Source organism: Acomys minous (assembly GCF_964271855.1).
Source record: "Acomys minous genome assembly, chromosome: 2".
Classification (NCBI taxonomy): domain Eukaryota; kingdom Metazoa; phylum Chordata; class Mammalia; order Rodentia; family Muridae; genus Acomys; species Acomys minous.
Genome location: NC_140484.1, coordinates 140105349 through 140126442, shown reverse-complemented (window position 1 = coordinate 140126442; position 21094 = coordinate 140105349). Strand labels below are relative to the sequence as shown.

Below are 21094 nucleotides of genomic sequence, written 5' to 3'. Positions count from 1 at the left end.
TATCTCCTCCTGCCTATCAATAAATTAAAATGCAGTAAAGACCAGTGACCAGGGCTGGAGAGATGGCTCAGCGGTTAAGAGCACTGACTGCTCTTCTAGAGGTCATGAGTTCAATTCCCAGCAACCACATAGTGGCTCTCAACCATCCACAATGAGATATGGCGCCCTCTTCTGGTCTGCAGGTGTACACGCAAGCAGAACACTGTATACAAAGTAAATAAATATTTAAAAAAAAAAAAAAAAAAGACCAGTGACCAATCTTCTAGATAGATACTAGAGTCAATAATTAGATCAGGCTATGAGTCCAGTTCTTACTAACTGTATGCTGAGCTTTGCTGGTAATAGCAAATCAGTAATGGATGAGAGGGATTGTAAAAAACTGGAAAGATTGGAGGGAGGGGCAGGTATGGCTCAGTAATAGAGTGTTGGCCTAGCATGCCTGAAATCTTGAATTTATCCCCATTGCTAGGAAAAAATGTAAAGAAAGGAAAACAAGACTTAATGTATCGACAGATCTTTGCGGTCCTCTGAGGCCCATGGAAAGGTCTCCTATCCATCCCTTCTCCCTCATTCTTACATATTCATGTTCATGTTCATATTCCCTCTCCCCCCTCTCCTCCCCTCTCTCCCCTCTCCCCCACTCTCTTTATCTCCGGCTCTCCTCCTCTCTGCTTCCTTCCTCTCTCATCTCTCCTTTCCCCCTCCCCCCCCTTCCCTAGCCCACTTCCCACCCTGGTGATGCACTAGTAGAAAGTCATCTGTAGATTGTTTGAACTGAGAACAAACAAAATATTTAATTAAGTAAATGTCAACTATTTGTGTTTAAAAATGGAAGGTCACTAAATATTTGACCTGTAGTCGGTCTTCTCTGTCCTTCCACAAGACTGAAAACTCAAATGCTTGAAGGAACTGGAAAGTCTTATCCCTAATTGAAGAAACTGTACACAGCTGGAGAATACTCAGTGTTAAAGGAACATCTGATGTTTATAAAGTTCTAGCCTTTTCTTGATAGTTTTTTTAAAATGTAGGCACAGAGCCAACAAATTGCTTGATAGGTAGAGGTGTCTGCTGCTAATTCTGAAGACCTGAGTCCCAGAACCCATTTGGGAGAAGGAGAAAACCAACACAGGCAAATTGCCCTGTAACCTCCAAAGGGTGCTTGCTCCACTGAGAAACAGTGTGCACACAGCGTTGCTAGATACTCAGCTTGTCAGAGGATCAAAGGCTGCCTTAGTGGCTGTCTCAGTTAGGGCTTCTGTTCCTGTGATAAATGACTGACAAAAATCAACTAGGGGAGGAAAGGGTTTATTTCGTTTTACAGTTCCATGTCCTGAAGGCTGTCAGGCAGGGCCCAGAAGTCAACCAGAGCAGGAACTTGGGGAAGGAACGTTAATACAGAGGCCATGGAAGAGTGCTTGTGCGTACACTCCAGGACCACCTGCCCAGGGGCGGTGGCACTAACCACAGCAATCACTAATTAAGAAAATGCACCACAGACTTGTGTACAGGCAAATCCTATGGAGGCGTTTTTCTCAATTGAGAATCCCTCTTCCCATACATCTCTAACTTGTGTCAAGTTGACTATCAACCAGCCAATCCAGCTTTATATACTTGCAGTTACACACTCAGGGATGGAGGTAGAAAATCAAAAGTTACAGTCCACTTTGGGTAAATATGAGCAAGACTTTGTCTCAAAAGAAAATTACTGCTATGGGTTTTCTTGTTGGTATGAATAATAAAATGTAAAACAAAATATCTATACGCTACCAATTTATAGCTTGGGCTTTGTGGACCTATAGAGAAAACAAATAGAATTTGCATAATTTTAACTTAAGAGATAGATCTAATTTAAAATATAAATTCCAGGAAATTATACAAAGATGACTAAGCCAGAAGATAAGAGAAATGCGGCCTAGAAATGTGGAGAACTCTGTAGAACAAAATGGAGGGAAGCCAGACAGTAAGCAGCACAGAAGAGCCACATTGTGGGGGAGGGGCGGGACGGTCAAGTAGATGCACAGTGCCTACTTGGAATAACGGTCAAATGAAAGTTACTGATTTGACTGCCTTTTAGTTTATTATGTAGTGCCATTAAACAGCACCAGAAAATGGTGAAAAATTATGGGTCAAAGCCAAAAAGTAATTTATTCCACAGTAGCACAGAACTTGATTTATTCTGTTGGCACCTCCAAGTATATTTTCTTCTCAGCAGACTGGGGCAGATTAAAGGAGTGTTTGACAGTAAGAGCAGTGCAGTCTCCTTCCTAATCCTGAGACAAGCAGGAAGGAGTAGGGGAGTGCCCAGTAAACGGTCATGGAGAGGATGGAGTCTGCCCTTGCAGAGGACTGTGTAGCCCCAATCCACTTCTTCATTTCTCCTACAACTATTGAATTTACACACGAGGTTTCATTTCCACCAAGCTGGATTTTGAAGTCCCTAAGAGTCTGGCGTTGATGTTTGTGTGAGTGCTGACAACGTTGGATGTGCCCCTCCAGTAGAAAGCATTCTCTCTACAGCATGGGGGAAGAGGTCACTGAGAGTTTAGAGTTCAAAAGTAACTTATAACAGGTTGTTTTCCAGAGATAAGTTTAAATTTCAAAAGATAGGTTAGTGACTAGTGGGAAGTAAACAAATTGTTGTTTTTTAAGCCTCCAAGTCATGGTAGTTTTTTTAATGCAACAGTAGATAAATATAACTAGAAATGCATAGTAAATGCCATGGAAACGTTAGGCAGCACTGTTAACTGGCGTTGTGTAAGTCTGAGGCCAGGTTGTGGTATCCAGGTTTCATCACTAGGAAACTATTGCAGGTGTACTTGGGAAAGGGAACTAGAGTGAATTAAATAGTATCCTACTAGTGTCTCACTGGAGTACAGCTTAAGAAATAGTGACTAATGTAGACAGATATTTTCAAGCACTAGCTGAGAAGCAGAGCACCATAGAGAGGTGGTAACCAGTGGTTCCATGCTGAACTCATTGGCAGCACAAACCTGCGGACACTGTGTAACTCAGGCTACTGTGTCTTCATTAAACGTTCTTCCTCATGGTTAAACTAAATTTTGCTTGCTTTCTCCCCAAGACCTGTGAATTTTGTAAGAATTTTTCTACAAGATAATACACACAGCAATTTAAAATTCCAAGTTTAGCAAATAATGAAGAGTTTGTTGCTATTCAAGATGTTCTAAGATGCATTTTCTGAAATCTTTTCTGCTTGCTGTTTGCATTTTGAATGTCTCTCAAATTACGAAGGCATTTTTATTGGACCAGAATTCTTATCTATTTGCTAGGTAATTAGTTTACCAATAAACATTTCAATGACTTGACTCATAGTGTAAAGATAATGTTGTGTTACCAGAAAAGCTGTGGAGAAAATACACATTAGTCCTTCATTGTTTTCCTAGAAAAACAAGGTCATTTGTTTAATGGAGAGAGTTAAGGAGAGTTGCAGACACTTAACAAAAGTGAAAACCTGCTCTGTTTTCTCTCCAAGAAAGTTAACTGAAACTGACATCAGAGTGTGCAGATGCCAAAGTGTAATCATGAGAGACTAACCCCACAGAAGTGGAATTTGAATCCTAAGAAGGGATTAAGATTTTAGAAAATTATCTGGACAGCATCACTTTATTTAGAAGGAGTAAGCTTTAAGTTCTCAGAGTAACTCATTGTGGGGTTGAGGGAAATACACTGTTGTATAACAATGAGCAGTTACTTGTTACTAAGACAACTGTATACTCAGTTTGAGTGGCTTCATTTTACTGCTTTAAAGCTTGACTGTGATAGTATATTTTAGAATTAGCACATCTCTTTGTGCCCCTGAACAAAATTCATGGCTAAGATATAATGTATCCTTAGGTACCCATGCTACGCAGTAAGACACAGTCCAAATACAGATTTTATCTTACTTAAGTATTGCATCTATCCATTTATATTGCTTACCTATTATCTGTTTTTCTTCTTGATCTTAAAAGTAAAACGATATTCCATATTTTAAAATACCATAGGGACACTTGCCATGTTACAAAAAAGTAGAATACATCTTCCTTTATCTTTATGATTTATGTGTATGTGGGTTTTTGTTTTTGTTTTGTTTTGAGATAAGATCTCACTATGCAGTTTATCCTGGACTTAAACTCAGGATCCTCCTCACTCAGCCTCCTAATGCTGGTTCTATAGACACTGGGCCCCTGTAGTCATCAAGGGGACTGAAGTGATGGTTTGCAGGTGAAGAGCAGATGCTCCTCTTGCAGAGGTCCCAAGCTCAGTTCCCAGAACCCACTTGGCCACTCACAGATACTCCACTTGCAGGAGATCTAATGCCCTCTTCAGCCTCTGCACGTACTGCACACACATAGTACAAATGTACACATTCAGGCAAAACACAAATACTCATAAAATTTTAAAAAAATAAGAATCTTTAAAAAAATAAATACCATCAATCCAAAATCTTCTTGCTGTCCATAGTACTTGCCAATGTTTTTTTTTTTTTAAAGCAGCAAATAGACTAAGGCACACATCTCTGAGATACAATTATAAATAAATTGTAGATTACTTTTTCCTTGAATAAAATTTTGAAAATCATACTTAAAGTTCAAGCCATTGTTAAAAATGTAAAACAAAAACAAAAAACCACAGAATTCTACAGCAAAACACTTAATTACCTCCTTTTAAGGTAATGGCAACCCAGTCACTCATTAAATATGGAAAATGTGTAATGGCAAAGGTAATTTGATATCAACCACGGAATGCCTAGAATGCCATGTTAAGGAGTTTAAACTAATATTATTCTCTGGTCTCTAAGGAGTATGCAATACTAAACTTTCAGGAACTTACAGCAATGAGATAAGAAAACTTGAGAGATTGACAGGCTGTTAGTAGGCTAGCACAAAAGACAAGCACTCATGAGGCAGTTTAGAGAGAAATGCAGGAAGGTATTAAAAATTGCTAACTAAATGCCTAGAGACCAGAGAATGCAAATGAATTAAGCAAGCCAAAGGAAGAGCAGGATTCCTACCTATAGGGCAGCCATGCAAAAATATTGTTAGCATATCTTTCTTTTTATTTTTCAAGAAAATTATAAATTTGGATATTACATAAAATGTCTTCTTTTGGCTTAATTAAAAAATAAAAATCCTGGGCAAGGGGTTCAATAGGTAGAGTGGTTCAATAGATAAAGTATTTGATGGGTTAAGCACTAGGACCAAATCTCAGTTCCTTAGCAAGCATTTAAAGCCAAGCTTACTCCAGCTCTAGGGGTATGGAGACAGGCAGCTCCTGGAGGATTGCTGATCAACCAGTCTAAAGCAAACAGTGAGCTACAGGTTCAGTGTGAGACAGCCAAGTCATTCAAAGTCATCCTCTGGTTTCTACATAAAAGTCCTGTTCCCCCCACCCCACCTCTCTGTCATACACATATTCTCTTCTCATAAACCTCCTAAATAACCAAAACAAAATCCACAACCGACATGCAGCTGATAGGATGTCAGCTTCAGAACTTCTCACTTTTAGCTGTGACTATACATTCTTATGGTGTATTATAGTTGACGGGGGCTGAGTAAGAATGCCCCATTGTTATGAAATACAAAGCAGCGAGGGCAGCCGTAGCCACAGTGCATCCCTGAGAAGTTACCGTGCAACAGATCTGATATAAAAGAAGTGTATTGGGGGAGGGGAGAGGACCGAGGACCTGGAAAAGGGACCAAGGCCGACAGGTGGACTTGCAGGCAAGACTGACAGGGCAGAGCCCTGAGGGCAGAGAGCGGCTGGGGGCTGGGGGGGGGAGGGGGGGCAGGGTCATGCATGGAGTAGAGAAAGGGAATGCCAGAACAAAGAGAGCTGGGATAGTTAGCAGGTCCTCTTATCTGGCAGCACACACCTGGTGCACCCGGTGGCAGCAGGTCATGATGTAAGCAGCTGCTGAGTACCTGAGAGAGCTCGTGGAATTGCCTGTGCACTAACACCCAGAGGTTCATATATTTGAATGCTTTGTCCCTAGTTGGTAGAACTGTTATGGAAGGATTAGGAGGTGTGGCCTTGTTGGAGGAGGTATGTCAGCTGCTGCTCCAGAGCCGCGCCTGCTGCTTTGCTCCTTTCCTTAATGGTCATGGGCTAACATTCCAAAACTGTAAGCAAGCCCCCAATAAATTTTATCTTTTGTAAGTTGCCTTAGTCGTGGTGTCTCTTCACAGCAATAGAAAGGTACGTAAGGTACAAGGGAAAACCCTAAAAGGAGAATCAAATCTGAGTTTTGACCCCAGCTTGTCCTGAGATCTTAAGCCTGGGGTGATGATAGTAAAGATGGAAGGAGGTGATACACATAAAAGCACCTGTGGCAGTGGCTGGCATGTAGTAAGTGCACAGTGGATATTAGTGGGACCAAGAGCAGGCTGGAGTTCAGCTGCAAGTTAAATGTCACTTCACCAGTCACTGCACGTGGGTGGGCGTACAGGAGGGATGCAGTTCCTAGGCTCACGGACCTTTGTCAGAGTTCCATAGTCAGGCCAGCATTCATAACTACTGCGCGCGCGCGCGTGTGTGTGTGTGTGTGTGTGTGTGTGTGTGTGTGTGTTGCTGTTGAATGAGCCTAAGACCTCACACATGCTAGGCACGCATCTAATCATTGAGTTATATTTCTAGCCCCAAGCAGAATACCTTTATAGCTTTATCTGTGTAAAATGGTTTTTCTTTTAAAATCAATAGCGAAAATTGCTGCGCTTCACAATGCTGGAAAGCATTTTGACCCAGATTAACAGTTTGAGAGAATGTTCTGTGTGGATGAGCTAAATTGTTGCAGTAGGGGTTTTCTGTATTTTTATGTCCTTCCACCTCCTTGTGGCCCTCAATAGTTCTGGTCCCTGCTCTGGTAATCTCTTGATTGCTTGATACTTTTGTTGATTTTCTGAGTGGACTTTAATATCTTAATTAGGGTGTGGGCTTTCTGGCCGTAGGATAGAATTAGAAAGTTTTAAGGTACCTACAGCTTGCTATAATTGGAAAACGCAGAACTCATGGCTGTCTTTATGAATAATAAGAACACAGATTTTATCAACTGCTTGTCCCTAAAATGAACTTTGTATTTTATTTTAGAATAGACTATTCTCTAGTTTAATTTTGCTTAGGCAGCACTCTTTCCTTTATAGTAGTCAGCATTGTTAACATTTTTGAGAAGTCATAGACTTGATGGGGATCTGTGGGGGAGCTGCCGAATTACAGAAGAAATTATTGCAGTGGGAAGTGAATTGTCTGCTATTATAAACACTTGGTGACTCAGCAGATTCCCTTTCTATCTGAAGTGCAACCTTTTTTTTTTCCCTAGCTTTACAGCTGTCCTTCTTGTTGCTGATAGGTTTTCCCATGATTTGAGAGATGTAAAGAGAAACCACTTTTGAAGCAGATTTTGAATATTGGGGTACCAAAAGCAGAGGAACCCCCTCAGTCAACAGAGTGCTGTAGTGTTGATGATGGGGGAACGCAGTGAACACATTAGAGAATATCCAGAGTACCCGAGAGAAATTGGTCTGTTTTGTTATACTCTTGGATGATATTTCCAGCTAATAACATTAGATTTAGAATTGTAATCTTAGAAGCAAACCTGAAAATACGTAACTAATCTCTTAGAATTTGGCAAGTTCTCTGTGTATCTCCAACATCTGCAGTCAGTAATAGGATTGAGATATTTCTGAAGATGGATAATCAGTAAATGATAAGATTTTCTGGGCTTGATACTATATCTCATTAGTAGAGTACAAATTTCAAATTAATGCTATCACAGAACCTACACTGGGCAGCTCAGAACCACCCAGCTCCAAGTGGCCTCAACAGGCATCTGTACTCACGTGCAACATACCCATACTCAGATACACACATATACACAGTTAAAGGTAAAGCATTAAAGAAAGAAATTGAAGAAGACAGAATCAATATTATAAAAATAACTATATTAACAAAAGCAGTCTACATATTTAATACAATCAACATCAAAATTCCAGTGACATCGTTCACAGAATTAGCAAAAACAATCCAAAAATTCACATTTAAGCACAAAAGACCGTAAGTAGACAAAGCAATTCTAAGCAGAAAAAGCAATGCTTGAGACACCATAATACCTGATCTCAAAAACAGTAGCCATAGTAGCAAAAAAGAGTATAGTACCGGCACAAAACACAGACATAGACCCAGTGAAATAGAGTGCAGGACCCAGAAGTAAACCCATACAACTAAAACCACCTGCTTTTCAACAAGGTTGTAATATATGTGTGTGTGTGTGTGTGTGTGTGTGTGTGTGTGTGTGTGTGTGTGTGTGTATAAAGGCCCCTTTAACATTCAGTACTATGAAAACTGAGTGTTTATGTACCAAAGAATGAAACTATTCCTATGTCTGATGATACACAAAAATCAAATCAAAATGAGATAAAAGGTTTTAATGTAAAACCTGGAAGCTTAGAAAATGCTAAAGGAAAACAGGTTTAAAAGGATACTCCAAGATATAGGCGTAAGAAGGGACTCCATTAGGAAATAATCCTGAGAAATGACAAATGGAATTAAATGATATCTAAAATCTTCTACACAGGAAAGAAAACAACAGAGGAATGAAAAGAAGCCTGTAGAGCTGGTAAAGGCGCTGTCAGCTCTGTATCAGACAGGGGCGTAATGTCTAATGTATAAAGAGAACTGCCAAAATTAAATACTAAGATAAATAAGTCACCTAATCAGTACTTGAGCTAATGAGCTGCAGGAAGTTCTGAAAAGAAGCAATACAAATAACCAACAAACATTTGAGAGTGCATGCAGCATCTGTATCCATTAAAGAAATGCAAAGTATAATAATTGCCTTATGATTTTATCTTACCCCATCCGTAATGGATATCACAAAGAAAATATGACAGCAAAGATTGACAACAGTGTAGGGAAAGAGGAATCTTTACTCATTGCAGGTAGAAATGCAAGCTGGTAAGGAAGTCAGTGTGGATATTCCTTTTTTAAAAATCTAAAAATAGATCTACCATATTGCCAAGCTAACGGCTGGAAAGCTGACTCCATGCTTAAGATTGCTTGCTCTTGCAGAAAACCTGGATTTCCAACATCCACATGGTAGTTCACAACCATAAAACTCCAGTTCCTTGAGATCTGATGCCCTCTTCTGACTTCTGCAAGTACCAGGCACATCCATGGTACACATACATACAGCAAGCAACATTCATACACATAAATTAAATGAAAGTATCACACCGAGGTATCTACCTGGATCGATCTAACTGAACATAGTATAGAGATACTTGCACATCCAGTGTTTCTTATAACTCTGTTCACAGTAGCTTGAAATGAAATCAGTCTAGATAAAGAAAATGTGGTATATACGATGTACATTTTCAGCCATAAAAATGAAATCACAACATCTGCAGGGAAATAGATATTAGAGGTCATGTTAAACAAAATAAGGTAGACTCAAAAACAAATACCACATTTTCCATTTGTAGTAGATGATAGATAGATAACCATATTTGTGTGTGTTTGTGTGTGTATGTGTGTGTGTGCGCACACACACATAACATAGCTCACATATGGAGGTCAGAGGATAGCGTGAAAGGAATAAATTCTGTCCTTCCACCATTTGAGTCCTGGGAATTGAACTCAGGTCATCAGGCTTGGTGGCAAATCTGTTTAACTCCTTTGCCTGTTTTTAAGTGGATTATTTGGGGTTGCATTATATTAGGTTGTATTTGGTGGTCTGCTGTCTGTTCCTTATACATATGGAATCTGTTGTCAGATGAACAGTCGGCAGACATTTTCTCTGTATACAGGTTGTCTCTTAACTCTGTTATTTCTTTGCTACACAGCAACTTTTGGGTTTAATATAATCCCTTTTGTCTATTTTACTAATGTTGCCTGTGTCATTGGGGTCCTAACTGACAAGTCACTGTCCACACCACAGTCCTGAGGTTCCCCCTGTTTTTCTTGGTAATCCGTAGTTGTAGATCTTTGATCCATTATAGGTGGCTTTTGTTAGATTGTGGTGAAACCATTTGGGTCTAGAGTTTTCCTTGCAGAATATTTTAAACTATAACTTCAGTTTTTAAAAACAGATATAGAGATATTCAGATTATCTCTTAACTAAGTAAGGTTTGGAGATTTTGTCAGGGGCAGGGTTGCTTTGTTGTTGTTTTTGGTTTTTTGTTCTTTCTTGTTTGTGTGTGTGTGTGTAGACAGAAATCTCTTACGTATCCCAACTGATAACAGGTATGTGCCACCACTCCAGGAAATATTTGGTAGCTTATACTGCAATTTATAATAAATATACTTGACTATCTATTTCTTGGCACAGTTTTTAAAACCTTTGGAATCTCTGAAGTTGTGGCCTGTCTTATGCTAGTAAGATGGCTGATGCCTGGAGGCTTCTGGGGCACCTAAATACAGAGTTGTCAGGAGAACTAATGTAGTCAGAGGGTTGGAACTTTCATCCCGTCAGGAGACGGCAAGAAACTTAATCTTTGGCTGTTCACCAATAAATCACATCTCTGTATGAAGCCTCTATACAGAGTCTGGATGGCTATCTAGCGATCACCCAGGCCTGGGTTAGATTCTGCTGCATGGGGATAGAGGATGGTGGTAAGGGTTGGAGACCTTCCAGGTTGCAGAATACATTCATGTGCCAGGAGTATAGCACACCCTAACTCTGGAAAGTGAAGTTCCTACATTTGAGATCCTTTGGAATCTCACCCTATGCATCTCCTTATCTGGATAATTATTTGTATTCTCATATTTTTGGTTGTGAGCCTAGCCTTTAATGGCTGAGCCATCTCTCCAGCCCGTTGTATTCTTTAAAGCATACTTTGTAATAAATCAGCAGTAGTAAGTAAAGTGACTCCTTCAGTTCTGGGAGCCATTCTAGCAAAAGTGAAACCCAAGAAGGGGCTTGGGGAGACATATAATTTATTTCCTGTCCGTCAGTGCTACTAGAGGCTGTACTTGTAATTGTTATCCAGAGTTGGGGACAGACTGAGAAATTGATCCCATAATATGGGATATAATTTAGTCCGGGAAGATGGTTCTAGAATGTATTGAATTGGGGCATGTACTATAGAATGTAATAGTGTGGGATTAAATATCTGCCTACCAGCTGGGAGTAAAGGTGTGTGCCACAGCTACCGAGCAATTACTTCATCTCGTCTTTTCCTGGACTTTTTTTTTTTTTTTGCGGGGGTGGGGGGTGGCTGCATGTATTTGTATGTACAAATAGTAACTTTCCCTGGGAAAATGTGAGTGAATTTTCTATTCACCCCATAAAGGGAATAGATAATAAACCAAAGTTATAGTGCCACCAAAGTGCAGCTTGTTGGGGTTTGCTTCGGGACTATATGGGAGAAGCCCTACCCTGGCCTGACTGACGATCCATGAAAACTGTATTCTTAGAGCCTCCTTCCTGCACGGCTTACAGGCATCTTGGTCTCAAAGTCTACTCTTGCTGGCAGTTGTTACTGCTTGTCAGATTGAGAAGAGCCCTTGTCTATCTTATAAGTTATAGGAATTTCCTAAGATTCCTGAACAGTTTGCTTCCAGCGCCTTCTAATTTTGTTCCTATCTTGAATCTTCAAGAGTCTTTCTTCCTTAAGGAATGTTTCAAATCAAAGAAAATTGGTGCACAATCTTGGGTGCCCTGGCTCGTGTGTACCTGTGACATACTCAGGTCAAGGTCAAGTATCTTTCTCACTTGTTTTATGCCTCCTTTTTTTTTTTGGTTGGTTGGTTGGTTGGTTGGTTTCGTTTGGTTTGGTTTTCAAGTCAGGGGTTAGCTGTCCTGGACTCACTTTATAGACCTCAAACGCTTTGTTGTTGGTTTCTGCTTTTTGTTTCTTTTGTATTTTTGGTTTGGGGTTGTTTGTTTGTTTGTTTGTTTGTTTGTTTTTGTTCTTTCAAGACAAGGTTTCATTGTGTAGCCTTAGCTGTCCTGGACTCATAGACCAGGCTGGCCCCGAACTCACATTTTGCCTCCCTTTTTGAGACATGGTCTTTAACTGAACCTGAAACTTACTGATTTTGCTAGATTGACTGGCCAGTGAGAAACCCCAGGAGTATCCTACCTTCACCTCTAAAGTACATCACCCTTACTTTTTCACTAGGGGCTTGGAATCCAAAACCAGGACCTCATGCTTATCAGTCAACATCTTACTGACTAGGCCATCTCCCAGTACCTTCAAGTGTGTCCATGGGTCATAAGACTGCTTTGAGGACTAAATTAATATAGTAAGGAAATCCTCAATAGCTTAGAGAGTTCTACATTATTCTTTTTTACTTTTTTTATTTTTTACATACACATTTATATTATTAGACATATATATAATAAACTACATACAGCAAGAAGAACTGTGAAACAATCAGGAATTATAATAATGTTACATTCATAGTGTTTTGGCTATGTAAAAGAATATTACATTATTCTTTTTTGGTTTTGTTTTGTTTTGTTTTTCGAGACAAGGTTTCTCTTGTAGCCTTGGCTTTCCTACACTTACTTTGTAAACCAGGCTGGCCTCGAACTCCTGAATGCTGGGATTAAAGGCATGTGGCACCACACCTGGCTATTACATTATTCTTAAAGATATCTATGGCACTGGGCCTGCCAGCTAGCCTTCTGCCCTGACTTCCCTAAATGGAGCTGTGAGCCACTTCCAGGCAAACAGACTTTAGACAGACAGTCCCTGCGTACCCACATAACTCCTGCTCATCTCCTCAGATGATTCGTGTCTGTGGGTGTGGGTTTGAATAGGGCCTGCTAGTGGGTGAGCACCATGAGTCTGTTCTCCACATCCTGTCTCATGCTGGGTTTCTTTTGAAAGCTTTGTAGACAGTGAATGACTTTGCTTAATCTAGTACCTTCAGGGCTATTTTTGCTAGATAAGGAAAGAAGTCAACACATTCTTAAATATCTTACAAAATTGGAATACAAAATATCCTCTGTTTCTTTAGGACCTAATTATAAGAAATGATATGAAATATAGAGTAAATATTTGTGCCAGAGTTGAAGGGTAAAAGAGCTGTCATTTGACAAGTATCTCTATCACCACCCTGTTCCCCTCAGGACAGTCACTAAGACAGCACACAGAGCAGTTTGGGAAATCTTCCTGGAAAAGTTTGCTTCAAACCAAAGAAGTGACTAGAATAGGAGACAGTTTTGTCCATGCTTGCTTATTTTCTCAGGGTAGTAACCCTGTGCTACTGTCGCTGGTTATACTGACTCTGAAACCCTAAAGTGTCATTATACTTACTGCTTTCTCCGTAGTTGTTCCATTGTGTAGAATACAGTAATTTTTTTATCTTAAGGAAAGTGTACCCGGTAAGGACAAGCAGGCCTCTACTCCTCTCACACCTTAGCCTGAAGCAGAAGGCTCTTGAGTTTGAAGATTGCCTGGCATGGTTAGATAGTAAATTCTAGAACAGCTAAGATCCTGTTGTTTATTTATAAGTAAATAAGCCCACCTCATTTCTGGGTGACTTAGGCAAATGTATTCTCACAGTCTCAGATGGATAGGAAAGCATGCAGAATCCCTTCTACCCACTTTCTGCAAACTTGTGCTGTTGAGATTGCTTGTTGAAGCTATGACAATGTCTAGGCATAGCAGGTTTCACTGCCCTCTGCTGGTCCTAAGAACATACTCGCCCGCTGGCTCAGTGTCCTTACCAACAGGGACACATATATCCCTCCTTACAGTTGAACATAGCATGAAATCACCAAGAATGATCACCTCAGTTTTGCACCATTTTTCTGTCTCATTTTGTTGAAAAGATTTAGAAAAATTTTACATATTTATTTAGTTTATGTGTAAACAGGAAAATTATTTCAATGGATTTGTGACCAGGAAAAGCAATTTGTAGCATGACTGAGAGTAATGCTTAAGGACTAAGGCAGGGCTTTATTACACTGTCAGATTCATGGAGAGTCTCCTACACCTACTCTGAAAAGACAGCTCTGTTTCTGGATCTCTTCTATATTAATAGTGTCAAGACTCTAGACTAAGCCAGGCATGGTGGCGCACATCTTTAATCCCAGCAGGTGATCCATGTGGAATTTGAGGCCAGCCTGGTCTGCAACGTGAGTCCAGGACAGCCAAGGCTATACAGAGAAACCCTGCCTTGGGGGAGAGTGGGGTAGAAGACTCTAGACTAATTAGAGCTGCTGTGGTTTACATTGTGCTGCATTTGTAAGAAATGGTTCTATCTTGAGTTATATTCAAGAGACAGGCAACTTAGAACTGTGTTTGCGGGGAGGGGTGTGGCACAGGATCTCTACATATCCCTAGCTGTCCTGAAATTCACTATGTACACCAAGCTGGCTTTGAACTCACAAAGCTCCACTTGCCCCTGCCTCCCAAGTGTTGGGATTAAAGGCATGCACCACTACACCCAGCTCAGAATTATGTTTATCTTATTTGAATTTTATGTGTTTACAAGATTTTCAGATATACATGTCATGTTTTCACTCATGCAAAAATCTAAGATCATATATTTTTATATATGACATGAAAACAGAAGGGGAACTATTTGGGGACAGGAAGGGGTTGGGGAGTATCAAAGAAGTATAAAGAAACTATAATGCTATGAAAATATCACAGTAAAATAAAAAGTCTCATTCAGAACAGGCCTTTGCTCTGTTACCGAAGTGAAGATCTCAGATGTCAAGGGGATAGTGTATAGTGCACTCACTGGATACCTTTCTGCACAGTGCAGAAGAAACACATGGTTCAGTGTCATTTCCGCTAACACAGCTAGCAGAACCACACACATTTTGTCCATGGTTTTCCATGGAAGACAGGATCTGAAATGAGCAAATGAGGCATTGTAAAAACCAAGCATGACCTTCCCCTCTTTCTGCCTGATGGTCAGCATCTGTTTATAGCCACCTTATAGAAGGGACTGTGTTATAGCTAGTCCCCTCCATAGCAGTACACAGCCCTGTCTTGAAAGGAACTTGCATCATATATGACAGATTCTTGCAGGCAAAATCGCAGTCACTTTGCTTGTAAGTATGTAAATCTAAATTTCATGGTAACTCCTGCTTTAGGGTTGTTATGCTACAGCCCTAAAAAATGAACTTTTGATGCATAATCCTGTATCTAACCTTAATAGTGATAATCTTTAGTATTAAACATGTCATAAGATAATTCAGCTTATTAAATTACTTAAAAAGAAAAGTTAACAGAAAATGTACTTATAATCACAAAAATAAACTAGATTAATGCAATTACAGAAGATAAAATGGACCATAATTATTTTCTATTTTCTGCAATATTACCTACTATTTGCTGAGAGGTAGTGAATTATTTAATGTATTTTTAAAACACATCCTAGCCAGAAACAGTGGTATGCACTTCTTTAATCTCACCACTTAGAAGGTAAGGGAAGAAGAGTAAGAGTTCTGAGTTAGCCTTGGCCAGTGAGATGAATTAATAGATAAAGATGTTTGTTAGCAATCTTGAAAACTTGAATTTAAACTTAAGAATCCACACAGTAGAAGGAGAGAGCCTACTCTATAGGTTGTCCTCCGACTTCTGAACACAGGCTGTAGCATGCACACACATGTGCGTAGAAGTCAAAGTAGGAAATTTTAGATTATTAGAGTTTTATGTTTAGGTTGTGTTGAGTTTTAGCATGCATCTCAGTTAGAATAACTGTATAGTACCCACCTTGTACATACCATAGTAATAGATATTTTTGGTATATTCTATAATTTGTAGAATTATATTCTGTAATTTATAGTATAGCTACTGTTAAAATGCTCATGGGGTAGGTAAAGTAACCAAGACTTTAGAGGATTTCATACAGAGCCTACAGTTACCAATTGAACATGAGTACAGTGCTGATACTAAGCCTTTAAAGAAATCTTTTTATCAGCTCTACAATTAACTATAGCACCTGTGACCTTCTGAACTGTCACAGTCTGCCAGCTGTGCTGATAGATATTACGTGTTCTCGTAGAAACTTGCCCCTGGAGTCAGCCAGTTTGCCTACACCTGTGTACAGGACCACCCCATTTGGACAAATCAGCAGTTTTGGGAGACAACGTTTTACAATGCAGTACAGGAGCAGGTTCGCTCCCTGTATCTCTCAGCGAAGGACGACAATCATGCCCCACATCTGAAGCAGAAGGTAAGAGAAGAAAGAAAGGCACTGTGTGTGGTTGGGATTGGCTTGAAGAACAGACCAGGCAGATGCTTCTAGGCCCTAGGGGTTCTACCCACGTGCTTCCTGAGCATCTATTGTCCTTTAATTCTGGTGTTATATTTTTCCATTATGACCTCATACTATAGTTCTTTACACTAGAATTGTTTTGTTATATTTTAATGAGAATTCCTTAGACACAATTGGATAAATTTGAATAGAAAAACAAACCTAAAAGAGGCCCAGGCAGCTTCCTTGAAGAAATGCCAAGTTTGTCTCTGTGATAGAGTGCTTTTACCTAAAAAGCACAAGGCCCTGAGTTCAGTTACCAGCAAGAGGAAAGAAAAGAAATTAAAGTTAACTGACTTATAAAGATAAATACAAAATTTAGTGTTCCTGTTCAAAAATATGTCAGTAATAACCTTGGTCTTCCTTTAGGATTACTCTGTATGTTATAAATGTGTGTGTGTATGTGTGTGTGTATATATCAGAAAAATAAAATTTAAAATACTCCAATTTTTTTCTTTTATTAAATATTTTTTTATTTTTACATATACATTTATATTATTACACATATATACAATAAACTACCTACAGCATGAAGAACAATGAAACAATCAGGAATTATATAAATGTTACAGTCTTAGTGTTTTGGCTATTTGTATTTGGCAGCCTTAAAGAAAACCTCTTTCCTGTCTTGGTACATCTTAAATTCTGAATGTAAATAAATACCTATCATATCTCGTCATTATCAACTTAAAACATCTATCTAGACCTAAAAACATCTTAACCCCTAAGCAACTAAGCTTAATTATAAAACTAAACTATCTGGTCTTCAACCCCATCAGAGACTTGAGAAGGAATAAAATTAATTACCTGAATACTCCAATTTGTAGATGTCATTACTAGCTGGCTGACTAGTCACATTACCCCCACACATGCTTGTTGGTGAGATATGTAGGTGTCTCTACTGTAAGATTCTCATGTCTGATATGTATAAGGCTAATAATTAAGAGCTCCTGGCACATAGTAAATAGTAAGAATTGGAAATCACCATCCTCATGAAGTGAACTTACAGCAGCCTAAAGACTCAATGTTGATTCACTTGAGAGGGATTTTAAATTCAGGCTTTTTGAACTACAGAGTTTTGGGAGTACATCACTACAGATCCTGTCCGTCATCATCTACTTCAGCTTATCTCTAGATAGGATGGGTTATCCTAGGCATCTGAGAGAAGATACAGTCGTATTCAAATGTGTCTGTGCTTAATCATCTTAATCATATTTTTGGTTTATTAAACATAAGAATAGAAACCTTGATAACAAATAGCATTAACTTGTGTCTAATTGTTATTGTTCAAATGTGAATTGTTTGCTTAATTACTATTCAGAATTTTTTTTTTGTTAAGACAGTAAATGGACCACTTAAGGTGTAACTTGTAGCAGATACAGAAACTGTTGGACTGAAACACCCAGAAATAATCAGACTCTTAGGGTGCCTTTGCTGATTTTTAAGCAGCTGTGATTTGCTGGCATTGAGATATCTACAAAGCACTCACACAGCAAGTGTATCATAGCTGCTGTGTCCCTCCGTTCTGAAAGAGTCCTACCTATCTCTGCACCCAAGATTAGATACAATATGTGTCAGCACTCCATGGCTAGATAAAATGCTATGCAGATGTAAGCTGCTGTTACCATCAGGTATCTCCTCAGCCTTCCCGCAGTTACCTACGTACTTGTATGTTTGATAATGTTTTACGAGGAGATCTAGCAGTACTTTTGTGACCTTGATCATTTTGTTTCCTCTCAAAGAGCAAAAGAAAAATAACAATAATTTTAGCAGATACTTAGGTGTTTCTACAAGCACTTACAGGAATTCTGTTAATTTTTATAACTAGTAGCTTCAAAGAAGTAAAGCCACAGAGTGAAGTGTAGACTCATTGAGATGTTGGAGTGAGAAACATGCCTCTGTGTTTTGCCACTGTTTCTTTGGGTTTACCATGTGGTAGCAATGGAGGCATGCGGGCCGGGGGAAGACTCCGGTGTGCTTTGTGGGCTTGTTAGGCAGTTCCACCTCTGCTGACATAGGTACTTAACAGACGCTTCCCAGCATTTCAAGAGATGCAGCCCAACAGGCTGACGCACACTAGTAATCCCAGCACTTGGGAGGTAAGAGCAGAGGATCAGGAGTTCACAGTCATTTCAGCTACACAGCAAATTCAAGATGAGACCCTTTCCAAAAATAAAAAGGAAATCCACTTTCCTGATCTTTAAGTATTTTCTTGATATTTTCCTTAAAAATAGTATATACTGATAAAATATACTAAAAGATACAGAATATTCCATGAGAAGACTGAGATTTAAGACATGGACAGGTTTCAATGCCTTCAATATCTATGGAGCACACATGAAGTGATGGTGTTCACCCTTGGCTTATTTTGCTTTTTTTTCTGGGATAAGCTTCCTGATGGCCAATCTCAGGAGAAGACAGCAATGGACTTGGCCGCCGAGCAGCTTCGCCTTTGGCCTACTCTGAGCAAGTCAACTCAGCAGGAGCTGGTGCAACATGAGGAAAGCACTGTCTTCAGTCAAGCCATTCACTTTGCAAATCTCATGGTTAACTTATTAGTTCCACTAGACACAAGTAAAAACAAGCTCCTTCGAGCATCCGCTCCAGGAGACTGGGAAAGTGGGAGCAACAGCATTGTCACAAACAGGTACTAAGATAGAGCACACAGCTGCTCCTCTTCTTCTCAGAGCTAGTCAGATCTCAGCAGAGACAGAGCAAATCCTGCTGTACACACTTTAGAACTGACCATTTTTCCCATCTCTTCTTTGCTTGGCCCTTCTTTTAAACACACACACACACACACACACACACACACACACACACACACACACACACACACCTCTTCTGTCTCAGGACCTACACACACACACACACACCTCTTCTTTCTCAGGATCTACACACACACACACACACACATGCACACCTCTTCTTCTGTCTCAGACCCTAATCTCTCAAAAGTCTATAACCACTGATGTTGCCTGTCAGTCACATTCTACTAAAGCAAAGTGCTCTGAAAAATGCTGGTGAGCAACTTCTTGTCAAGGTGATTGTTTCTTGACCCTCTTGTTTCTCAACTTATCTATGGAATTTGTTTAATTATGTTACATTAATTGTATTTCACTACTGTGACAGAAACATCTGAGAGAAATGAAAAGAAGTGCCTATTTTTGAGATTTTCGCACAGTCCATTATTGCTTGACCCCATGAGTTTGGGTGGAACATCATGGTAGCAAGAGTTTGTGGCAACACAAGCGTCTCCACCTCGTTTCCGATGAGAAGCAGAGAGAAGGGACTGCAGGAAGGAACCAAAGCAAGACCCTGCCACAAGATAACACTCCAACTCCCGATGACTTACTTGTGCCCACCTCCTACTCTTTACCACTTCCCAATGGAGCCATCGTATTATAAACAGTTGAGAGCTGTCCAGAGCTGATCAGTTCTCAAAGGCCACCTACTGGCCAGCAAGCCCTCAACCCATGAGTCTATAGGCTCCATTTCAAATTCAAACCCCAACATAATCTCCTCACCCTCACCTTCTTCTCTATTCTCCATGGCCCAACAATAAAACACAGCCTTTGCCATGACCGGCCAGGCCTAGGAGGGACTGCACCCTGGCTGTGATGCTAATCTTACTCCCTGTCATTCTCTTTTCAACCAGCCTGGCCTTTGTCCTAGCATGAAACCTCAGACGCTCTAAGCGCCTGCTTGTTCTTCCTCGTCTACACCATCTAACGCTGTCTCCAACTGTACCAAGAATCTCCTCCTTAGCTTTAGATTCTTGGTCAAGTGTCACCCGTCAGACAGGCTTAACCCTTTTTTATGTGTCCAGATTGTTATTTTCTACTCTGATGGGTTGGGTCCATCCGTCGCCCCCACCCCCACCCCACCCCTGGGTGTTGTCCATAACTTGATTTCTTCTCCTTTTCTCTTTTATTTTTGTTTTTGATTAATGGGGTATGGTTTGGCGCTTGGAGTTTTTTGAGACAAGATCTCACTAGGCTGGCCTCAAGCTTGTAATCATCCTGTTGGCCTCCCGAGCCACACCACCAACCACATCACAGTCTGACATATTTTCACATGTGCATATTGTCTGTGTCCTTTCTTTGTTGTGCTCATTGTTCAGTTCTCTACATCTTTGTAGCTAGTAGGTGCTAGGTAACAATATTTAACTGAATCGATGATTTAGTGAATAAATAAATGAACTACCTGCTGAGTCGCAGTTTTAGCTCTCTAGTAATAGATGTTGCAATGCCTGGCTAGTCCTACTTCTCATAAACTTGGCAGACTTCTTCAGGCAGCTTTTTGTTTCCTTTTTTTTTTTTTCCTTCCCTCCTTCTGCTTCATTTCACTTCAGATGTGTTGCCTTGCTTACATGAGTTTACCACCTATAGAAGAATGTAGCTTTAAGTGGCTCTAAGAGTTAAGACTTACTGCAGACTTGAGGTGCAGGGGAGCAAGGAGAGAGAAAGTCTGGCAAGAGAAAGGGTCATACCGGCCTCACTCTTCCCTCTGGAAGACCATGTAGGTTTCTGACGGAGCTCCTGTCCTCTGCCTACCCAGGTACATGTCCCATAGTCACTGGCATCATCCACATTCCTCTCGCTTCTGTGATGATTAACTTGGAAGGACAGGTTTTTTAGAAGGTTCTAGTAGCAGATAATAAGTGACACAGTCCTCCTTTGCTTTATCTTCTGTGGTTTCTAAGTTCCTTTTGGGAGAGTAATAGAAGGTATTGCTTACAATAACAGAGCTTCATCCAATAGATGATACTTAAATATAAGCACATAAAGCAACATTTCCCACCTGCCACTTCCAGAAAGGAACCATAGAGTTAAGTGACTATACTCCTATTTTAACAAGTTTTAGTTCCTCTTTAAAG

General features: G+C 40.0%; 1 protein-coding gene across 3 annotated transcripts in view; it reads left to right on the top strand.

The window, feature by feature from the left end:
• The window catches only part of SBF2 (SET binding factor 2), a 322117-nt gene that overhangs the window by 233113 nt on the left and 67910 nt on the right, over window positions 1-21094 (top strand). For all 3 annotated transcript variants that reach the window (XM_084772489.1, XM_084772490.1, XM_084772488.1), the window contains 2 exons: window positions 15964-16134; window positions 18606-18862. In XM_084772489.1, the coding sequence (XP_084628615.1) occupies window positions 15964-16134; window positions 18606-18862 (428 nt within the window). The remainder of the gene's footprint in view (window positions 1-15963; window positions 16135-18605; window positions 18863-21094) is intronic.